Consider the following 24,799-nt stretch of genomic DNA (forward strand, 5'->3'; position numbering starts at 1 on the left):
CCACCTTTCCTTCCAGCTTGGGGGAAAAAGGGAATTTATCAGCGGGTTTATCATGGCTGTTGTCTGTGAAGGAAGGATGGGATCTCCAGGGAGGAGTTACTGGAGGCTGTGAGGATAAATCAATTTTCAGTAAATCTGGGTGCTGGCTGGGGCAGAGTGGGAAGCAGGGAGAGAAGAGAGCTGCTGGATTTGCAGTGGGGCTGCGAGAAGTGCCTTTAACCTGCTTCCATAATTGATGTCTGGGGACAAGGAGAGGGCCCTGTGGGAGAAATCAACATCCATTGAGTGGACAAACAGATGTGAGCTAAAATGGAATGGAAAAAAAAAAATAAAGATACCCACTGACCCAAATTTCTTGCAGTGTCCTGTTCTGTCTGGCTGAAAATTTCTTGCTCTGCCTGCTAAGCCTTACTAAGGAAACAATTCATTGTTGGAGCTTTTTCCCACATATGTTTTTAGGATTTTAGAATGTACAGGGTTTAATGCATAAGCCCATTGTTTGAGGCTGCCCCAGCAGCATCTCCCAGGCTGCGTGTGCTGAGCTGAGCCTTGGATTGGGAAAGGCCAGGCTCTGCCAGGAAATTCAGTGTTTTGTAAACACTGGGGTTCGCTGCTCTGCAGCCTGCTAAATGGTCAGCACTCCTTTGAAAAGCAAATGGAAGCAATCCCATGGAAGCAATCCCCTGGAAACAAAAAGCAATAAATGTTTGTGAGCACTTGAAAGGGTTCAGAAGTTTATTATTGTTGGGTTCTGCGTGGGACGTGGAGGAGCAGCCGGGGTCGGTGGATGAGCGCCATGCAATTGTCATTTGCTGCTTTTAATTAGGAGCTGACTTTGTTTCTGGGGAAATTCATCCTCCAGAGGAGGCCACCAGGGCTGGAGGGATGGAGCAGCTCTGCTGGGAGGAAAAGAAAAAAGCTCTGCTGGGATTGTTCAGCCTGCAGAGGAGAAACTTTGGGGTGAAGGAGCTGCAGATGGAGAGAAAGGAAAGGATGGAGAGAGAGGATTTCCAAGGGATGGAGTGACAGACAAGGGGAATGGTTTAATCTGACAGGGAATTGGTTTAGACTGGATATGAGGAAGAGGTTCTTGGCTGTGTGGCCCCATCCCTGGCAGCCCAAGGCCAGGCTGGACAGGGCTTGGAGCAGCCTGGGATGGTGGAAGGTGTCCCTGCCATGGCAGGGGTAGGAACGGGAAATCTTTAAGGTTCCTTCCAACCCAAACCATTCTCCCATGTTTTTAATGCAAATTAAAAATGCAATTTAATTAAAGTTAAATCAATTAAAATTTAAAATTTTAATGCAAATTAAAAAATGCAAATCCTGGGCAGTGTCACCTCACCTTCACCAGCAGGAATCCTTTCCAATCTCCCCTTTTCTTTACACTTCAGGTTCATAAACGTGTCTGAGTTACCAGAGGAAGCCGATCATTCTTTGGTGGTGTGGGCTCAGATTGAAGGAGGGTTTGTGGTTTAACCTCCTGTGGGGTTTCTGGTCTCCTTCAAACCTCTGTGAATTTGGAATCTCTTGCTGCAGCACCGGGCACTGATGGGGAGGGGAGCAGGGAGTTTTAACCCTTCAACTTTTATACCCTCCTCCACACATAGTTCAAGGGAAAAAAGTGGGTTTGTCCTTATTGAGAAGGAGGAAAATGCTCTTTAAAGCTTGGTGGATTCCTGGATTTCCAGGGGAAATCAGCTCAGGAAGATGAATTTGCACAGAAACAAAGGCAGATCCTAATTACAAATAGCAAATGATAATTGCAAGGGCCACACCCATCTCACCTCCCTTCCTCTGAGCTCCACCTGGGAAAATTGAGGAGAATCCGAGTCTGGTTTTGACCATACAAGACTGATAAAAACAAAATTCTCTCAATAAATGAAAATCTGAACCATGAGCATTATATGAACAATACCCTCTCGTGCTGCATCACCTGGGAGCCAACGGGGGCTGTCAATGCAGCTCTGGAAATCCTAAACAGAGCAACCAAAGGGAACTTCGTGGTGTTATTGTGATTAATTCCCTTTTTTTTTTACCACATTTTCTATAATTTTATTATTTTTGATATATCTATATAAATATAATATGTATAATATGATATTTTATATATGGAAATCCTAAACAAAGCAACCAAAGGGAATTTTGTGGTGTTATTTTCATTAATTCTTTTTTTTTAACCACACTTACCACAATCTTATTATTTTTTATATATCTATATAAATCTAATATGTGTATATATATATATAATATATGTATATGTATAATATATGTAATGTATCATATTATTTAACATAATAACAATATAATTATATATAATATATAATATATATCTAATTATATATATAAAATTTATATATATGTAAATATATTTTTTATATTTATATATATATTTTATATATATATTTATATATTTATATATATATATATATGGAAATCCTAAACAGAGCAACCAAAGGGAATTTTGTGGTGTTATTTTGATTAATTCATTTTTTTTTGCCACCTGTACCACAATTTTATTATATTTTTTTAATATATCTATATAAATTCAATATGAATATATATAATGTATATGTATAATATATAATGTATAATATTATTTAATATAACAATATTATAATTATATATAATATTATATAATATATAATGTATTATATATATATATATAATATTTATATATAGAAATCCTAAGCAGAGCAACCAAAGGGAATTTTATGGTGTTATTTTGATTAATTCTTTTTTTTTACCACCTGTACCACAATTTTATTATATATTTTTTAATATAGCTATATAAATACAATATGAATATATATAATGTATATGTATAATATATATAATGTATAATATTATTTAATATAATAATATTATAATATAATATAATGTATTATAATGTAATATAATGTATTTTATATATATATATATAGTATTTATATATGGAAATCCTAAACAGAGCAACCAAAGGGAATTTTGTGGTGTTATTTTGATTAATTCATTTTTTTTTACCACCTGTACCACAATTTTATTATATTTTTTTAATATATCTATATAAATTCAATATGAATATATATAATGTATATGTATAATATATAATGTATAATATTATTTAATATAACAATATTATAATTATATATAATATTATATAATATATAATGTATTATATATATATATATAATATTTATATATAGAAATCCTAAGCAGAGCAACCAAAGGGAATTTTGTGGTGTTATTTTGATTAATTAATGATTTTTTACCACCTGTACCACAATTTTATTCTATATTTTTTAATATAGCTATATAAATACAATATGAATATATATAATGTATATGTATAATATATATAATGTATAATATTATTTAATATAATAATATTATAATATAATAGAATGTAATAGAATGTAATAGAATGTATTTTATATATATATATATAGTATTTATATATGGAAATCCTAAACAGAGCAACCAAAGGGAATTTTATGGTGTTATTTTGATTAATTAATGATTTTTTACCACCTGTACCACAATTTTATTCTATATTTTTTAATATAGCTATATAAATACAATATGAATATATATAATGTATACATATAATATATATAATGTATAATATTATTTAATATAATAATATTATAATATAATAGAATGTAATAGAATGTAATAGAATGTAATATAATATGTATTTTATATATATATATATATATATATATATATATAGTATTTATATATGGAAATCCTAAACAGAGCAACCAAAGGGAATTTTGTGGTGTTATTTTGATTAATTAATGATTAATGATTTTTTAAACCACAATTTCATGACATTTTTTTAACAAATCTATATAAATGCAATATGTATCATATGCTATATTATGACATATGACATAATTTTCTATATTTGTCCCCCCACAGTGGCTCTGGGTCGGAACCAACCCCTGAAGAAAGAGAAACCCAAATGGAAGAGCGATTACCCCATGACGGACGGGCAGCTGCGCAGTAAGAGGGATGAGTTTTGGGACACAGCCCCAGCTTTTGAGGGCAGGAAGGAGATTTGGGATGCCCTCAAAGCTGCTGCCCACGCCTTTGAGAGCAACGACCACGAACTGGCACAAGCCATCATCGACGGCGCAAACATAACGCTGCCCCATGGTAGGTGCAGCTCTCAGCAGGATGTTTTATTTAACCCTCTCCAAAGGGTTAAATAATGATGTTTTTACCCCAAAAATCAGTGGGTGGAATGGTTTAAAATATCTGTGTTCGGGTGTGGACGCGCTCCTGCTTGCGGTTTCCAAGTAAAATGGTGTTAATATTAATTATATGTTATATTAATATTATATTTATTAATATAATTTAATTAATTAATATAATATTAATAAAGGGACCAAGAAAATCTGTTTTTTTGTGTAGTTGCTGCAGTTGGGATGGATGGTGTGGTCCATGGGAATGCTCAGGTGGAGTCTGATCTTTACAGGCAGCACTTGGCACTTTCTGTGATCTCCTGGAGCACCTGGATGCTCCAGCTTTCAAAACTTTTTTTCATCATTTTCATAACTTTTCATAACTTTTTTTCTCTTTGTAAGGAAGTAGATTATTTTTCCCTCCTGATTTTATGGGCTTCTTTGGCATTTGAACTGTTTGGGTTTTTAAAACTTTCTCTTCTGAAGAGTCTGAAAAAAATTCCCAAGAATTTTGGGGCTGGCAATTTGCTGTTAAATCCCGTGTGAGATAAACTGCAAGCTCTTACTTTGGGTATTTTCCACTTTGTTTTGTTATTCTGAACCCTGCTGGGTGGGTTTTTTTTTTTTCCCAAGCTTTATTTCCCTCTAAAATTAACTTAACTCTAAAATTAATCTTTTCCCTATATTCCTAATAGAAATAAAGTGAGAGGGGGCTCATATGAAATTATTTAAAAATTATTATATTATCATTATAAAATTATAATAATAGAATAAAAATCAGTGATGCATTCATTTTTTTCTTCTGCAAATTTAATAATTTAAATATTATCTTAATTACGTATATAATTATAATGACATATAAATATAAATATTAACATAATATATATTTTATATATTATATAAAAATTATATATAAAAATATAATAATAGAAATTAGTGATACATTCATTTTTTCTTCTGCAAATTTAATAATTTAAATATCTTAATTATATAATATATGTATAATATAAATATTAATATAATAGATAAATATATCTTTATATATTATATAAAATTATATATAAAATTATAATAATAGAATAAAAAATTAGTGATACATTCATTTTTTTCTTCTGCAAAATGATGCAATAGGGGCTGTGGTGTTTCCTTCCATTTATTTGCTGTGTGTACAACAAGAGGCTTAAAAAGAAAAACCCCAAGCCCAGCCCTACATCCACATTTCCCTGTCCCTGTGTTCCAGCCATGTTTTTTCCTGAAAGAACAAGACCTTGCAGGAAGTGGAGGAGTGAGAGGAGGGGGCTGGGCAGTGAGTAAGGACTGGCAGATCCAGATTTTGCACGGAGAGACTGGAGCTTAGCTGATGCTGCAAAAATAAAATTGCTTTTTTATTCCAGAATCCTACAGGAAAGGGATGGGAAAAATTAAAAATAAAAGAAAAAATCCTTTCTGAGGCTGCTTGCAGGCAGATCTGTCACTCCTGTGGTGTGAGGAAGGCTCTCAGCTGTGTAATTTTTCTAATGGATGCCTTTTGCTGGCTTCTGCTGTTAAAAATAGCGTGTAAGAAGTATTAAATAAATAAATAAGCTGGTGGGATGGGCTTAGCACTTCTCATCTATCTTGGGTGACTCTGTGGGACGGATTTAGAAATAGAAATAACGTTATCACCAATTTATACTTTTTTTTTTTTTCTTTTCCTTTTTCCCTCCTCTTGTCTTAAAGTAGCACATCCTCCATATTTTATTAATGAGCCCATTGAAAGTTAATGAAGAAGAGTTTTCCATACTTCTCAGCTATCAAACAGGAAATGCTGGAGTGTGTAATATTTTATAATAATGTTCATGTTGAGCTGAACTTGGCCTGCAAGTCATTCATACTAACTGCAGTCTGCCTGGGGTTAAGTGGAGTTTTTAAATTCCAGGATGGGCACTTCATGTGCTGCAGCAGAGTTCCCAGGATATTGGGGTTTAATATCTCAGAGATTGCATATTTGCAGCCATTGTTTTGCTTTGTTGCTAAATAGAAAATATTTTTAAATATTAATAATATAATAAAATTAATATTTATACATATTTATTAAGTATAAATGTCAACATATAAAATATTATAAATATTAATATATTAATAAAGTCATATGTATGCATATTTATAAAATATAAATTGCTAAGCTATAAATATTTATATATTAATAAATAAATAAAATAATATTTCTAAATATAAAGATAAGTATTACATGTACAGATATCTTAAAATATAAACGCATATTTTAAAATATTTATAAAATATTTATATATTGCTAAAATATTAATTAGAGAAAAACTCAATTTATACAGGAGGAAGTTCTAATAAAATGCAGATTAACTTTAATAGGTACCTTTAATACCCTTAATGATTATCATTAATAGGTTTTAATAGATTAATTATTATTAATTATTGCCTTTAATAAGTTAACTTTACCCTCAAAGCCACTCCACCATCAGCTTTGGCTCAGGGGTGTTTTTAACCCTTATCAGTTGTAGGAAATAAATTCTGGGATGTACACTTCACCTGCTGCAGAGTGCTCAGGATATTGAGGTTTAATTCCTTTAATAAAATGGTTTCTCTGCTGAGTTTTCAGCTGTTTGTTCAAACACAGCTCCTGTGGCTCCCTGGATTTTCCAGGGAGCACCTCTGGCTCTTTATTTGCTGTGTGATCCCCAAAAATGGGATGGGAATATTTCCCTGGAACGCTGGGGAGAAGTAAAGGGCATCACTGAAATATTCCCGCTCTGAATAGAACATTTCCCTCTCCTTTGGTTGAAATATTAATTAGGAAAACATAAAAAAGTCCCAAGCATCAACAAGAAAACCCCTGAAAGCCAAGAGCTGTGGGGAAGGCGTGGTGTGTTTCCCAGAAATTCCTAATTCCAGCCAAACTCTATTTTATCAGAATAGACAAAAATCTATTTTATAAAAATCTCTTCTATAAAAATACCAAAAATCACGCACAATCCCAGAATTATTTGGGTTGGAAAAGATTTCCAGGATTGAGTCTGACTTGTGAGCAGAGCACTGAGTGCCACCTCCAGCTCTCACAGATTTATCGAATACCACAGCTAAGTTCAATATTGCCTCCACACAAAAAGCAAAAGGACAGAATTGCACCTCTGGAGCTGCCTGATTTCCAGGAGAAACCCATAAATCCACAGAATCTGTTCCCTGGACACCTCATCCCCATCAGGTTTTGGGTTGTGGGTGTTTTTAGCACTTGGAGTCAATATAAAAGGTTGCCCTTTGCTATGTTGCAAACTCCATTTTTATTTATGCTGATGAAAATCTCCATTTATCGAGTCCATTTATTTTATTTAATGTTGATGGAAAACTGAGCTGTCAGTGTGTGCTCACAGCCCAGCAAGCCAAGCATTAATATTGAAATTTGCACAGTAATTCAGAAATATCTGCCACAAAGTGCTATAAAATACAGGAGGTTGTTAACACTGACCATTCCGTGGATGGGTCCTGTAAATTAAAACAGCTCCAGAAAGTGGAACTCTGTCATTTTGCAGTGCTTTTTGTGTGGTGGCAATATTGGATTTACCTGATCTATTGATGGCTTTGTGGAGTGAATCCGTACAGTGAATTTTTCTGGGGCATCTTTAGCATTTAAATTGAATCCCCTGTGAACTGCTGCCCTTAAAGCCACAAGGTCCTTGTGGTTCTTCTTCCTCTTCTCCCTGAAAATTGCTGGGAATTAAAGCTGTAGGAATTGCTTGCTTGTCTAAGAGGCTTTTTAATTATCATTAAAAATCATATTTTTGATGGATTACATTCTCTACACAAAAACATTGTTGGGTGATGTGTTTTTCTGTGAGGACACCAAACACTCAGGTTTTTCTAATGCCCCTTTAACAGGGGAGTAAATGATATTTTGGTGAGTGTGGCTGTCTAATTTTAGATTCCAGCAGAGTTATGAAAGCTTTGGGAGGTCTGACTATCGAAGCCTGGCTGTCAATATGATCAGCAGCAGTACTTGGGAGGAAAATGCAGCCCATGAAAGTTAAAAAAACTCTAAAATCTGTAGTGAATATCATAAAATTTACAGCTGAGCCTCCTGCTTTGTTGCTTTGGGGTTTGTTTTGGTTTTTTTTGACTGAGCTCTGCTCAGGAGACAGCAGTTATTAGTTTGAGGGAAGCTTTTTCTGGTTTGTTTTTATTTCAGTTTAAAAAAAAAACCAACCCAAAAGGCAGGGATTAAAACCCAAAATTGCTGCTGTCTTGTGAGGAAGCAGACAAGCTGCTGCTGGCACTGAGGCCGTGTGTGCATTAGGATAAGAGTGCTTTTATTTTGCTTTTTCTTCTACACATCCAGGTCTATTTTTAAGGGTTCTTGACGTCAAGTCCCCTCTGTAGGCTGAACTTGGCTGAAGTGGGGAGTGAATAATTTGAGTATTTCATAAAAGGGCTGTTTTAATCCCTTCCTGCCTCCCAGCACCCAGGGATCCTCTGGGAAGGGATGGCAGCTGCATCCCAATTTTGCTGCTTGGCACCTCAATTTTGGCCACTCTGGGTGTTCCAGCCCTGTCAGGGCTGGCTCTGCAGGGACAGGGACAGGTGTGACAAGAAATTCTGCTGCTGGCTCTTCTCCTGCTCCTCCGGGCTCCTGCCAGGCTGAGGGACACCCAGCTCATCCCAAAATCCATTCCCCAGAGCAGGGCAGCCCAGCTCATCCCAAAATCCACTCCCCAGAGCAGAGGAGCCCAGCTCATCCCAAAATCCATTCCCCAGAGCAGAGGAGCCCAGCTCATCCCAAAATCCATTCCCCAGAGCAGGGCAGCCCAGCTCATCCCAAAATCCATTCCCCAGAGCAGGGCAGCCCAGCTCATCCCAAAATCCATTCCCCAGAGCAGGGCAGCCCAGCTCATCCCAAAATCCACTCCCCAGAGCAGAGGAGCCCAAAATCTTTTCCTTCAAGTGGAAGGGAAATGAATCAAATCCTCAGGATGTGAAGCAGTTGTGGCTGGTTGGAATATTTATATATCTAAGTGCAGGTTAGAAACTCTCAACCCTTCAAATAAAATCCCCACTTCTGGCTCCATCCTGCAGTTGTTTTCCTCAAATATCTTTAACTTCTGCTCTTGTGTTTTGAAAGGTATTTTGAGGAGCTTTGTCAACACAAATTGCTTGGACTTTTTTCAAGTCTGTTCCCCTGTAGTTGTTGCCTCTCTATTTCCTGTCTTTGGTTTCAGTTTGTCTTTTCTGGTGGGGGAGGATGACTGTGCATTTATTTTAGAAATGCTGCTTTAAGGGGTTTTTTAACCATTAATGTGTGACCAGAAAAATAACAGTTAATTCCTTTAAGGAAAAAAAAAAAACAAAACAAAAAAATACAACAAAAAAACCAAACCCAAACTGGCCATGAGATGCTCAAAATAAACCCAGATTTGTGACAAAAGAACATCTCAAATTCCTCATGTAGGAAGCTGCCTTGTTGATGTGGGTGTTGCAGATGTTCCAGACAGGCGTGGGTCTGCTTTAGGTGAATAATAGTCCTGTGGTATCTGATAGTGGTCAGGACATGATGTCTGCTTTATTAAATATTCCCAGGAGTGGACATTTATTGGCTGCTTACAGTGGAGGGACTGAGTATCAGCTTCATCTGCCTCGCTGTCTGCTTGGGAAATGAGAAAAAGAAATATGAAGTGTTTAAAATGTGAGTGGGAAATGAAGTTTAAAATGTTTTTCCCCCACTGAAGATTGCAGTGAGAGCCCTCTGAGGCTTCCCTGGTGATGTCCAGGGATGGATTTGCTGGATTCTGGAGTTGTTTTTTGGTTTTTTGTGCTGTTCTTGGGGGGATTGGTGTGCTCAGGTTGGTAAATGAGAGGCTCAGCCAGCCCTTGCTCATCCCACTCCTCTTCCACCATCTCCAGTTGATTGTGGCCAAAACATTTGGCATCTTCTGCTGGTTTAAATAATAATTAAATAATATATAATAATTAAATAATAATAAAAAATAATGATTTTCTCCAAAACAAAGGCAAAATAGTTGTTACGGCCAGAAGTGTGTGAGCCTCAGAAAGCTTCTCCCTTTAACCTTTTAGGAAATCCTACCTGAGCTGTCACAGAGAACATGGGCAGCACTCATGAGGTATTTCAGTATTTTAAAATATTCCACAACCTCCTTCAATAAATACCCAGGCTGATAACTTGGAGTCATTCACTGGGTGTGTTACAGGCAGCTTGACCTCTGGAAAAATCCTAATTTCAAAGAATTTTCTTGCACCTAAAGCTGGGAGCTGCTTTTTTTTTTTGGTTTTTTTTTTGCTGACAGTTATCACTGAGAAAATTATCACTGATAAAAAAAAGCTTTCCTTTTTCGCTGAGCCACGTCTGAGCCCAGCCCAGAGCAAGCAATATTTGGTTTGTAGCTTTATTGCAAAGAAAACCTGCAGCAAAATGAACTCCGTGTTTCCATCCGTGTTTTGACTCCTTGAAACTGCACAGGAACAATGAAACCTCCGAGGAGCTTTTTAATAATTCCTGAGTGATCAAGGAAGGTTTTTACAGAAGGTCACAGCTACAGCAAGGCCTTGAATTTTTAACCTTTCCTTGAATTTTTAACCTTTCTGGGCTCTCCCCATCTGTGCAGCCTCTGCTTGATGCACATCCAGGACATGAGGCAGCACCAATATTCCAATCTCCCACCTTTATGCTTAATCATTCATTTTTCCTCCTTTTTATTTTAAATAAGGGCACTCTGAAGGAGCAGCACCGTGGAGGTGAGATTTGCTCCTCCTTTATTTGAGGAGCAAATAAAACCTCAGATCTTCCTGCAGCCTCCTTTAATCCCCTCCACCCCCACAGCTTGAACTACCCTTGTGTTGTAGTTTTATTTTGGTTTTATTTTCGGATGTGGGTGCTGATTTGGGATCCTGTCAGGCTGCCTGACCTCCCTGGAGCCTTTCACATTTTTGCTGGTGACCTTTGGAGACTGAGTGTGCAAATGAGTGACTTGCAGGCTCATTAGCAGGTCTGGGAATGTCAGCACAGGGATGCAGGGAGCTGGGGAGCAGGACAAACCTTTGGCTGGGTCATTCTGTGCTTGTCTTCTCTCTTGGGGTGATGGCTGGTGGGGAGAGCTGCTCGGTTTGAGGAGTTTTCCACCCCTTGTTCTCCCTGCAAGCAGCTGGGACAGCTCCACGCTCCATCAAAGCCAACATTTGTTCCGTTTTCTGCGGGGTTCTTGCTGCTGCTGCTTTACCTGGAGCTGCATCAGCCCAAATTTCCTTCCAGATCCACTTGGAGCTGGGATTAAACTCCCTGAAATCTCATTTTGGGCAGGGGGTTGTTTGTGTCCCAGCCTGGAGTGCACAGGAGGTGGAGCAGCTCCAGTGCTGCGGTCCCCAGCACTCATTAATTGAACATCCCAACAAGCCTTGGTCAGACTGTGCCTCCTCTCTCTCTCCAGTTCCCTGGAATGAGGTTGGAGCTGGGGGGTTTGGGCTCTGCTCCCAGGGAACAGGGACAGGAGGAGAGGGAACAGCCCCAGGGGAGGCTCAGGGTGGACAGCAGCAGGAATTTCCCCATGGAAAGGGAGCTCAGGCACTGGAACTGCCCAGGGAGGGTTGGATCCCATCCCTGGAGGTGTCCCAGGAATTCCTGGAGGTGGCACTTTGTAGACTTCCAGTGACAAAATCGGTGTCTGAGAGATGAAATCTCTGTCATGTGTGTGATGTGAGGCTCCTGCCTGGTTTTCCATTTGAGCAGAGTCAGTTACAGGATTTGGGATCCAGGTGTTCACTCTGGATTTACAGGAACAGCAGACTGAAAAAATCAATGGTAACGGAGGCAGTGACAACTCCTGTAAATCTGAGTTCAGCCTCACCCTGAACAGGTGACTGGGGACTTCAAACACTGCCAGGGTAGCTGTGCTTGCAGGGATGCAATGGTGGTGATGACATTCTGCTTTCCTTTTCTCCTCCAAAACCCTCCAGCCCCTTGGAGAAGCTGGATAATGCAGATGTAAATGAGGAGGATACACAGAGAAGCTCTTCTACCAACTATTTTATTTTAAAATTTTTATCTGAGAAGCCTGTCTAGACAGGCATCTATTTTCATGACATGCAAAGCAGAGTACTAGATGAATACTTCATTAGTAAAATGACTTGTCATCTTTGAACCCTGATGGAATATCTCTTGGAAGCTGGTTCTTCCATGCAGTATTAGATCCAAGTTTTACAGGGATATGGAAGTGGCAGTACATATGGTGTTGTTAACATGACAGCTAGCCAGCATTAATGCATAATTACTTTATTTATCAAAGCCAATGAACTGCACAGGCTGGAGGAATTTGAGCTCTGGTAAAGCTGTTTTGGGGAAGGAATAGGTTGTTTGTGGAAGTTACACTGCTGTGAAATTTGGAGCTTTCTGGTCCCTTCTTCCTTGGTTTCCTCTCTTTGTCCATCAGGTGAGCGAGGTGGGGTGACAGATTCCAGCTCTTCTGACAGGATTGCTGCTGTTTGCATTTTTAAGAGGAATTTTGAGGGATTTGGTTCAGGGCCCTGAGCACCCCTTTCCAAAGTGTCCCATCCCTGTTCCCTCTGCTGATCCCTCTGCTCTCCCCGCTCCACCTGGGAGCTGAAATCTGAACAAAAGTGCCTCATTTAGCTAGTGCAGAAATTCCTCTATTTCAGAAGACTGTATTAATTACCTTTCACCTTCAGCCTGGTTAATTAGTGCTAATGAATGAAGTGATGCTGGTGCTGTGCTGTGACAAAGGGAGAGGATCAGCAAGCCCAGTGATGCACATGACATGTGCAGCAGCCTTTTCCCAAAATTTGGGTTGGAAGGGACCTGAAAGCTCATCCATTCCCACCCCCTGCCATGAGCAGGGATATTTTCCACTATCCCAGCTTTTTCCAACCTGGCCCTGGACACTTCCAGGGATGGGGCAGCCCAAATTTCTCTGTCCAGTTAGGAACCTGTCCTGTGTCAGGGTGAGTTATGCTTAGTTTGAGGCAGGATGGCTTTGGATACACCTGAGGGATCTTTGGTTGGATTCTCCAACTGGGATTTGCTCTTTAAAAGTGTTACTTTGGTATTACAGCATGAGGAAAAGCTGCTTTCTGTGGAGAGTGGCAGAGCCCTGGAAGAGCTGCCCAGGGAGGTTGTGGAATTCCCTCTGGGGACATCCCAAACCCACCTGGCTGTGTCCCTGTGTCACCTGCTGCAGGTGACCCTGCCTGGGAAGGGTTGCACTGGCTGATCCCTGAGGTCCCTTCCAGCCCCAACCATTCTGTGACTGCAGGAAAAGCAGGAAAAGGTGGGATCCTTGAGGGTGGGAAGGATGTCAGAATCTCCTTATTTCCCCCTTTTTCCAATTCCAGTTCCTGGAATTGGAACTGGAATTGGAATGAGCTGCTCCTGCTCACCAGGCAGCTCCCGGAGCCCTGGGATCTCCTTCTGCCTCTGGGAGTTGTTCTCCAGCGTGGAATGGAGCCAGACCAATAATGTTGCCATAATGGAAGAGCTGTTTTCCAGTGGGTTTGAAATGAGAATTATTAAATGCTTAATTCTGGTTATCTGCAGAGCCCATTCTTTAAGGAGCTGCAGTGACAGAGGGAGGGCAGGGATGAGAGCAGAGCACTTGTGCCCAGCCTGAGGATCCGAGTTCCACCTTTATCCAGGAGCTTTCTGGCTCTTCACATTTGCATAACCCATGGAAATTCCGTGTGGAAGAATGGGGATGGGGAGTTTATATGGGTGGTTTTTTATCAAGTGTTTCAATTAATTCTTGTAGCTGCTTCATTGTTCTCCGAACACAGTGCGTGGCACTGACTTACACCAGCATTCCCACACATTTCCCTCTGGAAAACAGGGAAACCACGCTGGTAACAGCAGCCTTGGCCACTTCCAGGGGTGAATTGAGCAGTTTCTGTTGGGATTAAGTTCATTTTGGTGCAAACTCCTCCCAGTTTGGGCTGCCTGGAGGTGAGTGGAATGAAGCACTGCGTGTTTGCTCTTGTCCCAGCCCTGCTCCACCCTCCTGATGGCAGCACAGGGATTTCTTTCCTTGGAAAATCCTGTATTTCCCAGCTCAGACCTGGAAACCAGCAGCTGATAAAGAGATAATTCAGCTTTTGCTCTCTAGGAGCTGCTCTGCTCTAAGACCCAGAGATCCCTTTGTTTTCCTACTACATTTCAGGCATTTGTGATGTACATTGGATCCAAACGAATCATCCACAGGTGAAAGCTCTACTATCTCAAATTTATTCAGAAATCCAGGCTCAGCTTGGCATTGGAATGGAGATTTTCAGTCAGAAAAAAACAACTGAACCAGCTGTTCCTTGGGCAAATGTGTTATACACAGACAGTTGCCTTAAATTAGCTGAGTCTCACTGCAGTGCTGCATTTTGGGTTGTGTTGTCTTAATTTCTCTTCCTGCAGCAAATCCATCTGGGGGAAGGGGAAAAAAAGATGGAAATCTGCTCAGTTCTTAAGTTTTGGGTGTTTCTGAGCAATGCTCCTCAAAACTTCTCTAGAACTTGAAGGCACTTTATGAATAGAAAATAAGAATTTTCCCGCTTTTGCTGAAGAGAATGGTGTGCAGCCTAAGGAAATGCTGAAATGCCATTTCAATTGCATTAAAACTTCTTGTGTTTTTAGGTGAGTGTGGCCATATTTGCTTGACTTAATAACTCCTGCAAAAGTTGATCTTCTTCTTATTGAGATCTCTTAAATTGTTGGTCCTGCAGGAGGATTAGTAAGTCCAAACTCTGAACTGCTTAGGGACGGAAGCAGAATTTTAACCAGTCCTTTTTAGTGTTTCCCCTTCCAAATCCAGTGAAATAACCTCATCATCTTCATAAAACAAAGTTTTTGTGCCTGGCAAGGCAATTAACTTCAAAATGTTCCTGTTCCTTAAGCTTGATGATCACATCTGCTTATTTTTCCCTCAGAAATTCTCAAGCTGTCTCCTACCTGGATAACAACCAACAAGAAGCTCTGCCTTGTAGCTCCTTCCAGAATTCCTCACTCTCCAAGCCGCTGATAATTCTGAAATATTAAAATAATCCCATCTGCTGTTGTTTTTTTTTTTTTTGCATTGTATTTTCTTGTCTGCCACCCTTCCTTCCTGCTGCTTCCCTCCCGGAATTTGTCCCTTCCAGGGGTTTCTTTGGATGATCCAGCAGTGAAAACTCCAGTCCTCGAGGCTTTGGAATCTGAACCTGCTGTGGTTTGGGGAGGGAAAGGGGAGCAGGGAAGGGAAATCAGCCTCACTTGGGCTGTGGGATGGTTGTTCCCTGCAGCTCTGAGCATCTCTATGCTGCCTTTTCCTCCTCTGGTTTAGGGATGCTGCATCCTCCCACTGCTGGAAGGACCCTGCTTGCCTAAGGGACAGAAAAACCTCAAAAATATTTATTTCTCTATTATTTTCCGCTTTCTCATAAAAACTTGACTTTGTTTTAGTGCCCCTTCCAGCTAAATGTGGTCCAAGCTGCTGTGTCCTGCAGGAAGGATCAGAAATGTGATTTGCAGTTAGAGCAGCAATGGGAATGGGATGGGATGCTGGATTTGCTGTGATTTGCACTTAGAACAGCAATTTTAGGAGGTGTTCTCCAGTTGGGGGACTTGGGACAGGGGACAATTCCCCCAGGATGAATGGAAAACTGGGATTACTGGTGAGGTTTGTAACCTGTTCTTACATTAACAGTTTGTTATAAACCATTTCTCAGTCTGGGATGGGACTGTGGGGTTTTATTGGCAAGAGCTTCCTGCTGCTGTGTCTTTTTCTATTTATTTATTTTTGTTTAGCTGCAGACCTCCAAGTTAGCTGCTGTTTGAGAGGATTTGTTTAATATTGCTTATCTGATGATGATTAAGGAATCCAGTGTTTATAGCATCAGCTTTGACCTCCATGTTAGTTCAGCTGAGCAACCAGATAAATGATGAAGAAATTCTTCAGCAAGCTCCCCCCATGTTATTTAAAATTAACTGTTGAGGTGCTCTTCTAAAGCTGATTCATTCTTTTTAAGAGAAATGGCTTTTGAAGAAGTTTTAGCTGCTTTAGCTACATTGAAAGGCTGTTGAGGTTTGGGTTTTGGCTTGGTTTTAGCAGCAAACTTGTTTCTATGTCTGGAATTTAGTCCTGTGACATTTAGCAAATAGATGAGGAGTGAAATGAATGTTGTAAAACAAAACTGAACTGTGGGAACTTCAGGCTTGGGTCTGTAAATGACAACCATAAAAGGGTTAGGGTCCAACACAGCTTTAATAAAAATTGATTTGCTCAGAAATTCATTAATGATAAAACACTGTAATGAGTTGAGGTAATTATATCATTTTATTTCTTTTCTTGCTTCATTCTCTCATAAATCTCAGGGCACAAATGCCTTGGTGCTGCCTGTACAAACAGAAAGCCTAAAACATCAATCTTTTGATTGATTTCCTCTGTGTGTTTTCACAAACACAAATTATCCTTAAAAAAAGAGGATTTCTATCCAAAAGATTTCCAGCAGAAGACGCTGCTGTTACACCGGGCTGGGTGACACCACATTTCCCTGAGTTGGAATTTTAACTGTGGTAATTTTGCTGATCAAACAGCAAAGTTTAAGACAATTCAGTGTCAGCATGGAAAACAACCTCCAAATTAACAAACCCCTTCGTTCCCAGCGAGGAGCACTTGGCTGTTGTGTGCAGAACAGAGTCAAAGAGGTTTTTTAATATTCTGTAGCTCAAGGACTTGGCTCCTCTTCAAACATTCCCAGCTCCACAAGGATGGGTAATTTGGCAAGTGACTGTGCCCCTCTAGGGGCAGAAATGTGGAAATTGCTTCTACAGGTAAATTCAGACCAGGGGAGAGGGGATTTAACCACAGGGGGAAGGGATTCCTGCTGAGATTTGGGATGCAGCTTCCTCAGTTTCCCAGGCTCTGCTTTCAGTCTTTCCTGCCTTAAATTCTTCAAACAGCGTGGAAAATGTGCTGCTGCTTTCCTATTATTTTCTATTATTCTATACTTGAAATCTGTTTTAGAAAGTGAAATCTATTTTAGAAAGTAAAATCTATTTTATAAATTTACACTGTGAAAAACCCAGCCTGTATTTGATACTTCAGCTTGTGGCAGAATTTCTGAGCACCCAGGTTATCCAGATTATCCCAAGGGAGTTTAGGGAAATGAAAATCCCTCCTGACACTCCAGGGCTTTGAATGTGGGAGTCAGAGGTGCTGTGGGAATACAGAATCCGTGCTGGGCGTTGTTGCTGTGCTGGTGATGGAGCTGCAGACTTGGGTGGCCGTGTTTGTTTGTCCTGGCAGCGCTCACTAAAACACGAGGCCTTTAAAAACCATTTCAGCAATTTGGGGATGTTTGAGAAGTTACAAAATGCTCCTTTCACGGTGCTCTCCTGCACTCAGAGCTCGGGGGCAGCGTGGTGGGGTCGGTGCAGGTGGTGTTTGCTGGGTGCCCGCGTGTCCTGAGCCTTGGTCCTTGAAAGGACACGTGGCAGCACATCCTCATCCCTCCTCCCTGCTTTTTGTCCTGGAGGGAAGGGTTGTTTGGCTTTTAGGGGGTGCTTTTATCTCAACCCCCAAGTTTCTGTATACAAAGATGGGGACATTGATGATTTTTGATTATTTTTTTTTTTTTTAATCCGCTCCTTTAAAGCCTGAATTCCGACCTCACCTCTTGGCTGGTTGAACAGCAGGGCAAAACTTCCCAGAGTGAAGCATGAAAACATGCCAGGAATTCCCACTCACTCTCCTCCTCTTCTCTCCTCAAGGTGCTCTTACGGAGTGTTACGATGAACTGGGCAACCGCTACCAGCTCCCCGTCTACTGCCTTGCCCCACCCATCAACATGATCGAGGAGAAGGGTGACCTGGAGACTCTGGATATTCCTGACCCCCCTCCCAACTCTGGGCACGAGTGCCAGCTCCGCCTGCGCCTGTCCACGGGCAAAGACCTGAAGCTGCTGGTGCGCAGCATGGACACCGTGTACCACATGAAGCGGCGGCTGCACGCCGTGGAGGGAGTGGAGCCGGGCAGCCAGCGCTGGTTCTTCTCTGGGAGGCCCCTGGCAGATAAAATGAAACTGGAGGAGCTGAAAATCCCAAAGGACTACGTGGTGCAAGTCATCGTGAGCCAGCCCTTAGCAAATCCCACCCCGGTGGAAAACTGATTTCTGCTCGTTCTGGTGGTTCTTCTCTCCTGCGTCTCTGTTGTGGGGTTTGTTTTCAGTGCCCTCTCTTCTCTTTGGGGTTGTCCTGCTCGTGGATGGGTTGCAAGAAATGACCAGCAAAAAATTCCATCTGTGATGGAGATCTGCAAAAACGTAAAAATGTAACCTGGCCTCTGGGGTTTGCCTGATCTCGTATTGAACACGACAGCAAGAGCAGCAGGGCAAGGGCAAAGGGAAGGGAAAAGAGGGAGGGAAGAGATTGTTCACTTAATACAGACATCTAATGATCCTGAAACCGTCAGTGGTGTCCTGATCCCTGAGGCCAGAGCAACAGAGAGCACTTTTATCTAAAAAAACCGACTTTGAACCGAATCAAATCTCCAGTTGTGTATCAGCAGCACACACAGTTCCTGCAGGAAGGAGCCGGGCACGGGGATCCCTCCGGCTCTGACGAGGCACAGCCAGCCCTGGGCAGTGGAGCTGGGCTGGGCTTCGCTCTCTGGCAGCTCCTGGTGATGCTCAGAGCGAGCAATTGTACATTCCAAGGTGGCAGTGCAGCCCTGTGCCACTGCTGGCTCAGGCAATAACTCAGCCCTGTCTGCTCTGTACTGTAATTTCCTGCTCCAGCCCTGACTCAGCCTCAGTTCCTGCCCCGTGGGGGGCTGTGCCTGCTGAGCTCCTGTCCCTCGGATCCCGGAGAGGCTGAGCCCAGGTGAGCCATGAGGAGCAGCCCACCCTGTCCCACAGCATCCCAAAGGGACTGAATTCCTGCCAGGAGCCGTGGGCTGCAGCTCCCTGTGCTCCCCTGCAGGGCTCAGAGCATTGCAGGTGCATTGCAGCTCCCCTGCAGGGCTCAGAGCATTGCAGGTGCATTGCAGCTCCCCTGCAGGGCTCAGAGCATTGCAGGTGCATTGCAGCTCCCCTGCAGGGCTCAGAGCATTGCAGGTGCATTGCAGCTCCCCTGCAGGGCTCAGAGCCTGCAGCTGGTGAGGATGCTGGCAGCCTTTGGGGTGTCACTGGGAGCTGTGGTGACTCTCCAGGACAGCTGGAGCTGTCCTCACCCGCACAGAGCCTGGCCCTGGGCTCCCCCAGCCACTGCTTTCCCTTCAGAATGTAACAGGGGCCCTTTCAGCACATGACAAATCCTTTTGTAGTCTCACTGACCTTTTTTGGGGCTGGGGGATGCGGTTTGTTCCCCCAGCTGGAGCTGCTCTGTGTCACTGTGGCTGCTCTGCTCCCCTGCCTTTGGTGGAGGTCGAGGCCCTGCTCTTTTAATCATCATTTCTGTTTGTTTGGGGTTTCAGCCATCATTGAAATCACTTCTTCCAAAGTTAAATGTGCTCTTAATATGGGAAATAGCAGATTTTCTATATTTTTTTCCCCTGGTTTCTGTCCTCCCTCTGTGAATTAAGTGAAACCTGGGGATTCCCATGACAATTTTAAACTTCTGCTCCTTCAAGTCATTCCACAGAAATCAAATTTGGCACTCAGAAACTCTGAGTTTGCACCAGAGTCAGGATGATCAGGGACATCCAGCAGGTGGAAGCAGAATTTCATTGATGGCTGGGAAACAGAGCCACGTTCTGTTTGCATTCCCCACCCCACCCAACTACAGCTTTTTTTTGGTCCTCATTTTGTACCAAACCTGGGAGTTTCTGACAGCTCCACTGGCCCCTCTTGGTACAGGATGCCTGAAATGCAGTGGCACAGCTGTAGAAAGGAAAATCCCTGTTCTCATAATCACCAAAGTGACTTGCTTTGCTTTCCTTTTTTCTCCTTTTTTCCTTTATTTTTAAAGGTGAAAGTGAGCTGATCAATACTAACCTAGAACAAGTTTTCTATCGTGGAGGTTTTTTTTTTTAATGCAAATTTGATTTACTGTACTTGAGGTTTTTTGCAGCCAAACCTTTTTGCATTCCAGGGGGAGGGGAAAATATTTGCTACATAAACAAGTCAAAAATCTCTCTTGGGTTTTCTCTGGGCAAAGGATGGGTTCATGCCAGGAGGACACTACTTGTCTTATAAAGCATAATTGATATGTCTGGATAAATGCTCTTTATGGTGTCCTTTCCCTGCAGCCCCTCCTGGAAAGGGGGAAAATTCTGATGGATTAAGGAGGAGCAAACCTGGAGCTGTGAACACTAAAACACTTTTTTATTATTATTATTATTTTTGTAGGATCCTTTTTTTTCTTTTATTATTTTTTCTATTTTCATTCAGGCAATTTGTCACCAGGTGCTGGTTTTGAGATGCAGGGGCTGGGATTTGCTCCTTCTTCCCCTCTGAGCTGGAAAAGGCTCAGTTTTCTGACACTGTTCCAGATGATCATGTTTTATATTAATTGCTTTTATGGCAGGGAGAAAAGGTGGTGCTCTGAAGGCCATGTTGTGAGTGGGTTCTATGTAGAATAGAGACTTTGTTCATGAAAATTCTCTTTAACAGCCTCCCCCTCCTTAATCACATATCAAAACCTGAAAGAATTCAATGGTAAAATGCTTTTAGAGGTGACAGTGAAGACTTTGACCCTCTGTATAAAGTGACAGCAGTACTGAGCACATACTCTGCAAGAAACACAATTTTACAAGATTTCTATTAGGAAAGAACTTTACATTTCAAAACAATCTGTTAAAAATATCAGTACAAGGCTGTAAAAGCACATGGCTGACAGGGCCACGTATAGAACTGGAAATTGTGACATAACAGAGAACGTTTGTGTCTCAAATGATTGAGTTTGCCCTAAAAGTTGGGGTTTGGTGCAGATTCCAGTGTGGGAGAGAAGCCTGGGAGTGTGGGGCGAGTCTGGGGGCTCAGGGGGTGTCCCCTGAGGGAGGGGAATTTATTTGAGTGCAGGGCATGGCACAAACCAGGGGCTGTCCTGTGGGGCCTGGTGGCTGCTCAGGAGAGGATGGAGAACCCCAGGAGAGGATGGAGAACCTCAGGAGAGGTTAGAGAACCCCAGGAGAGGATGGAGAACCCCAGGAGAGGATGGAGAACCTCAGGAGAGGATGGAGAAACCCTGGAATGGGTGGAGAACCCCAGGAGAGGATAGAGAACCCCAGGAGAGGATAGAGAACCCCAGGAGAGGATAGAGAACCCCTGGATTGCAGCAGGAGGGTGCTGGCAGCATGTCCTGGCTGGGTTTTGGCCTTGGGGTGCTGTCCCCACCATCAGGGGGGTTTATAGGTTTATACCTGGGGTATAAACGATGGGAACAGAATTGTAACGCACACAACTCGAGGAGGAATCAATTTGGGCTTTTTAAATTCCCCCACCTCAGCCCTCTGTGCCATTCCTGCTCAGCTCTGGCTGGGAGCTGATGCCAGGAGAACCTTTTTTTACCCTGTCAGTGACAGCTCTGACACAGCTCAGATTTTTCTACTCTTTCTCGTCACTTCTGCCTGACCTGATGAAAGTCACACTCCTGAACAGCTTGAAGGGCAGAGAGGCACAAACACCTGAGCCAGGTGCCCAAAAAAGCCCCAGGTGTGCTGCAGGTCCATTTGGGGCACTGCAGAGTGATGCTCAGGGTCTTCTTCCCCAGTGCCAGCTGCTCCCTCAGAGCCCCCCAAATGTCCCTGCCTGCCTTGGTGCCTGGCAGTTTTTGGGGTCCTCCACACAAAACACAGCTTGGGATCCGTTTTCTGAAAGCCTTTGCTCCTCTGGAGCTGGGGAGTATTTTGGAAAATGAATTGATGGTGTGCTAAGTTGGGTTTTTCATAGACACCTTAAATTTGGGGTGTAACAACACCAAAAAACCCTCAGCCCAGGAGCAACCAAACCAAGCCCAGCTTTTCTTTGCCTTCCACAGAAAGTTTGGGGAGGAGAGGAAAGAGGGAATCTTTGGAGCATCTGTGCATAATGTTTGGTGAAGGTCAATGATGACTTGATAAAATATTGCTGTAGTGTGATGTGCTTCTGCATATATATCCATTGCTAGTAAATAATGTAAAATCTTTTTGTTGGAAGTATTAAAAATACAAGAATACTCTTTGTTACAATGGTGGGACGCTTTTAGCCTTGGGGTTCTGGAAGCATTTTTGCTGTGTAGGTGTTGACAAAGTGAATGCTGAATGTTTCTCCACGTCTGTGATGCTTCAGAAATGGAAGGGGCAGCTGCATTTCTGGCTCTGGAGCTCTCTTTTCCAAACTTTTCCATGTTCCTGTACAGACACCCGAGACCCTGCACCTTATGCAGAGAATGTTTACATTATAAAAAAAACAAACAAAAAAAGGAATTTTTTTTGGCTTTTTCCCCTGTGCTGCTCAGGTCCTGTTACTTTGAAATGAAAGTAGTCTCTGTTAGAAAAAGGGGCTTTTTTGTTTGTTTGTTTGTTTTTTGCCTTTGCCCTTCCCTGTAATCAAATCCCTCCTGGATTGTGGCTGGAAGCTCTGGGACAGTTTGGACTCTTCTGGAGTGGGATTAGAGGTGTTTGAGAAAAGTGTTTAAAAAAAACCCTGCCTTGGCTGTGGGGATGAGCTTTGTCCATGCTGCAGCTTCCTTGGAAAGCAGCAGATCCTGCTCCAAACCCCCTGGATGTCGTGGCTGCCTCGCAGATTCCCGGGGAAGCCTCGGAGTTGGAATTCCCGGCATCCGCGTTTATGTTTCCTCCCCAAATGCTGAATGTCCTGCTGTTCCCTCTGCAGCCACAAACACTTTGTGGTGGTTTGGATACACAAATCTGCTCCAAGATTTCCCTTCCCAGGAATTGTTTGGGATTGCTGTGTCCTGCAGGTGCCTCCTCTCCTCTCCCGAATTCCATCATCCATCCGTAGGGATGGAGTTGGAGCTCTCCTTCCCAAGGGAGACACTTCACTGAGCCTCCAGCAGGCAGGCAGCTGGAAAATGAGATATTTTAACCAAAAGGCTTCTTCAAGTGGACTTTGAGACTTTTAACCAACGTTGTCTGCTGGATTTTCCCTGGAAAATTTGTCCCGACCCTCCGAGCTCGGGATTTGTGCGTTCCCCACGTGAAGCCCACTCAGAGCCACGAGGCAAAGAGACAACTTCAAATCCTGACTCCTGCCTTAAAACCTTCCGTTCATCTTGAGCTCCAGAAAAATCCTGCTCATTCCCAGACCCCCCTGTTTGGTTTTTTTGTTTGTTTCCGTTAGGAAATCGGAATCTGCTCCAAAGGCTGGAGACAATTTAAGGCAATGGAAAACAAAAGAAATTGGAGCTGGTGGCTTTATTAAAACAACAAACTGGTCTTGGCTTAAAACCCTTATTTGTGCCTCTCAAGTCCAGGGAATGTTTCAGAAGAGGTGGATTTTGAGCAATGCTGGCCAGGACTGCGGTGGTGACACTCGGTGGCACTCGGTGACACTTTTGCTTCCGTGTGCTCTGAGCAAAGGACTCGGCTCTGTGTCCTCTCTGCCTCATGGGAATGGCTTTCAAAGATGGCTGGTACCATCAAATTTGTACTTCTTGAATAAATACCTTCATTTTTATGGTAAAACTCTGGCTGTGTGTTGGTGCTGTGGGATTGGATTTCCTGTTCCTTGGGATCTGCTGCTGGGTTTGGGGTTGTCCCCCAGGATGGGGCTGTTTCTTTCCCCTCTTAGGAACACATTTAACATCAAATATTTGTGTCAAACAGGATTTTTAATATTTTTCCCCTCCCTGGTGAGGGAAGAATTCCAGAATTCCAATTTTTATCCTGCTGTGAACACCAGGTAAATTCCAAACTGCTTTATGGGTTTTTATCTGGTACTTTATTAATGCCTCACAGGTTGTCTCTAGACTGATAAATTATTTATTATCATAGGGGAGATCTTTTACTGCTGAGAGCAAACCACCCTGAATTTCCAGTGGGAACACTGTGCAAATTCCCTGTATTTAAAACAAATAAAAAAAATTAAACTTTTTCCCCCTTTCATTTAAAAAATTAAATTAATCTTGGAGATGCTACACGTTAAGAAATACACTCAGTGTTCTTTTTCCTCTTTAAATTTCTTCAGTGGGGCTTTTGGCTGGGAGCTGGAATTCTGCAATTTCTCCATTACCTCTGATACCCCTAAGGGACACATTTTAATGTGGATTTGGGTGTGTGACAATGTTTTATCTTGTGGACAAGGTGTGAAATCCACGGAGAATGCAGGGCCTGGAGATGTGCCTGGCTCTGGGGATCAGCTCCTCGCTGAACAAAAATAATGGATCTGGGTAATTGGCCTGTAATTACATTCCCTGACACTTTGTCTTAATTCAGGTCAGCACTTTTATAGTCTTGATTAACTACCAGAGGTATCAGAGGAGTAGGAATAATTCTTTGTCAGCTGCAGCTAAATATTTCCATTTTTTAAATAAGAAACCGGCATCATTTCACTGCAGAATTTGGGATGTGAGTTACAAACAAACAAGGGGGTGATTTTCCTGGAAATTTTCCCTTTACAGATGTAAAAATACATAATTTTTATTCCTTTTCTATGGGAGTGTGTACATACAGTGTCTTTAATTTATCCATATTCCCCTTTTTAATAGATAC

The 24,799-nt window shown here is 41.9% G+C and overlaps 1 protein-coding gene across 1 annotated transcript in view; it reads left to right on the forward strand.

Moving 5' to 3' along the window:
- The window catches only part of UBTD2 (ubiquitin domain containing 2), a 44,014-nt gene extending 20,277 nt beyond the window's left edge, over positions 1–23,737 (forward strand). The window contains exons 2-3 of the mRNA XM_005523682.3: positions 3,901–4,137; positions 17,920–23,737. Coding sequence (XP_005523739.1) covers positions 3,901–4,137; positions 17,920–18,317 — 635 coding nt within the window. The 3' untranslated portion in view covers positions 18,318–23,737. The remainder of the gene's footprint in view (positions 1–3,900; positions 4,138–17,919) is intronic.
- Positions 23,738–24,799: the final 1,062 nt, after the last annotated feature.

Source organism: Pseudopodoces humilis, chromosome 17, assembly GCF_049639895.1.
Source record: "Pseudopodoces humilis isolate 2021_Gansu_Grassland_sample_001 chromosome 17, ASM4963989v1, whole genome shotgun sequence".
Classification (NCBI taxonomy): Eukaryota; Metazoa; Chordata; class Aves; order Passeriformes; family Paridae; genus Pseudopodoces; species Pseudopodoces humilis.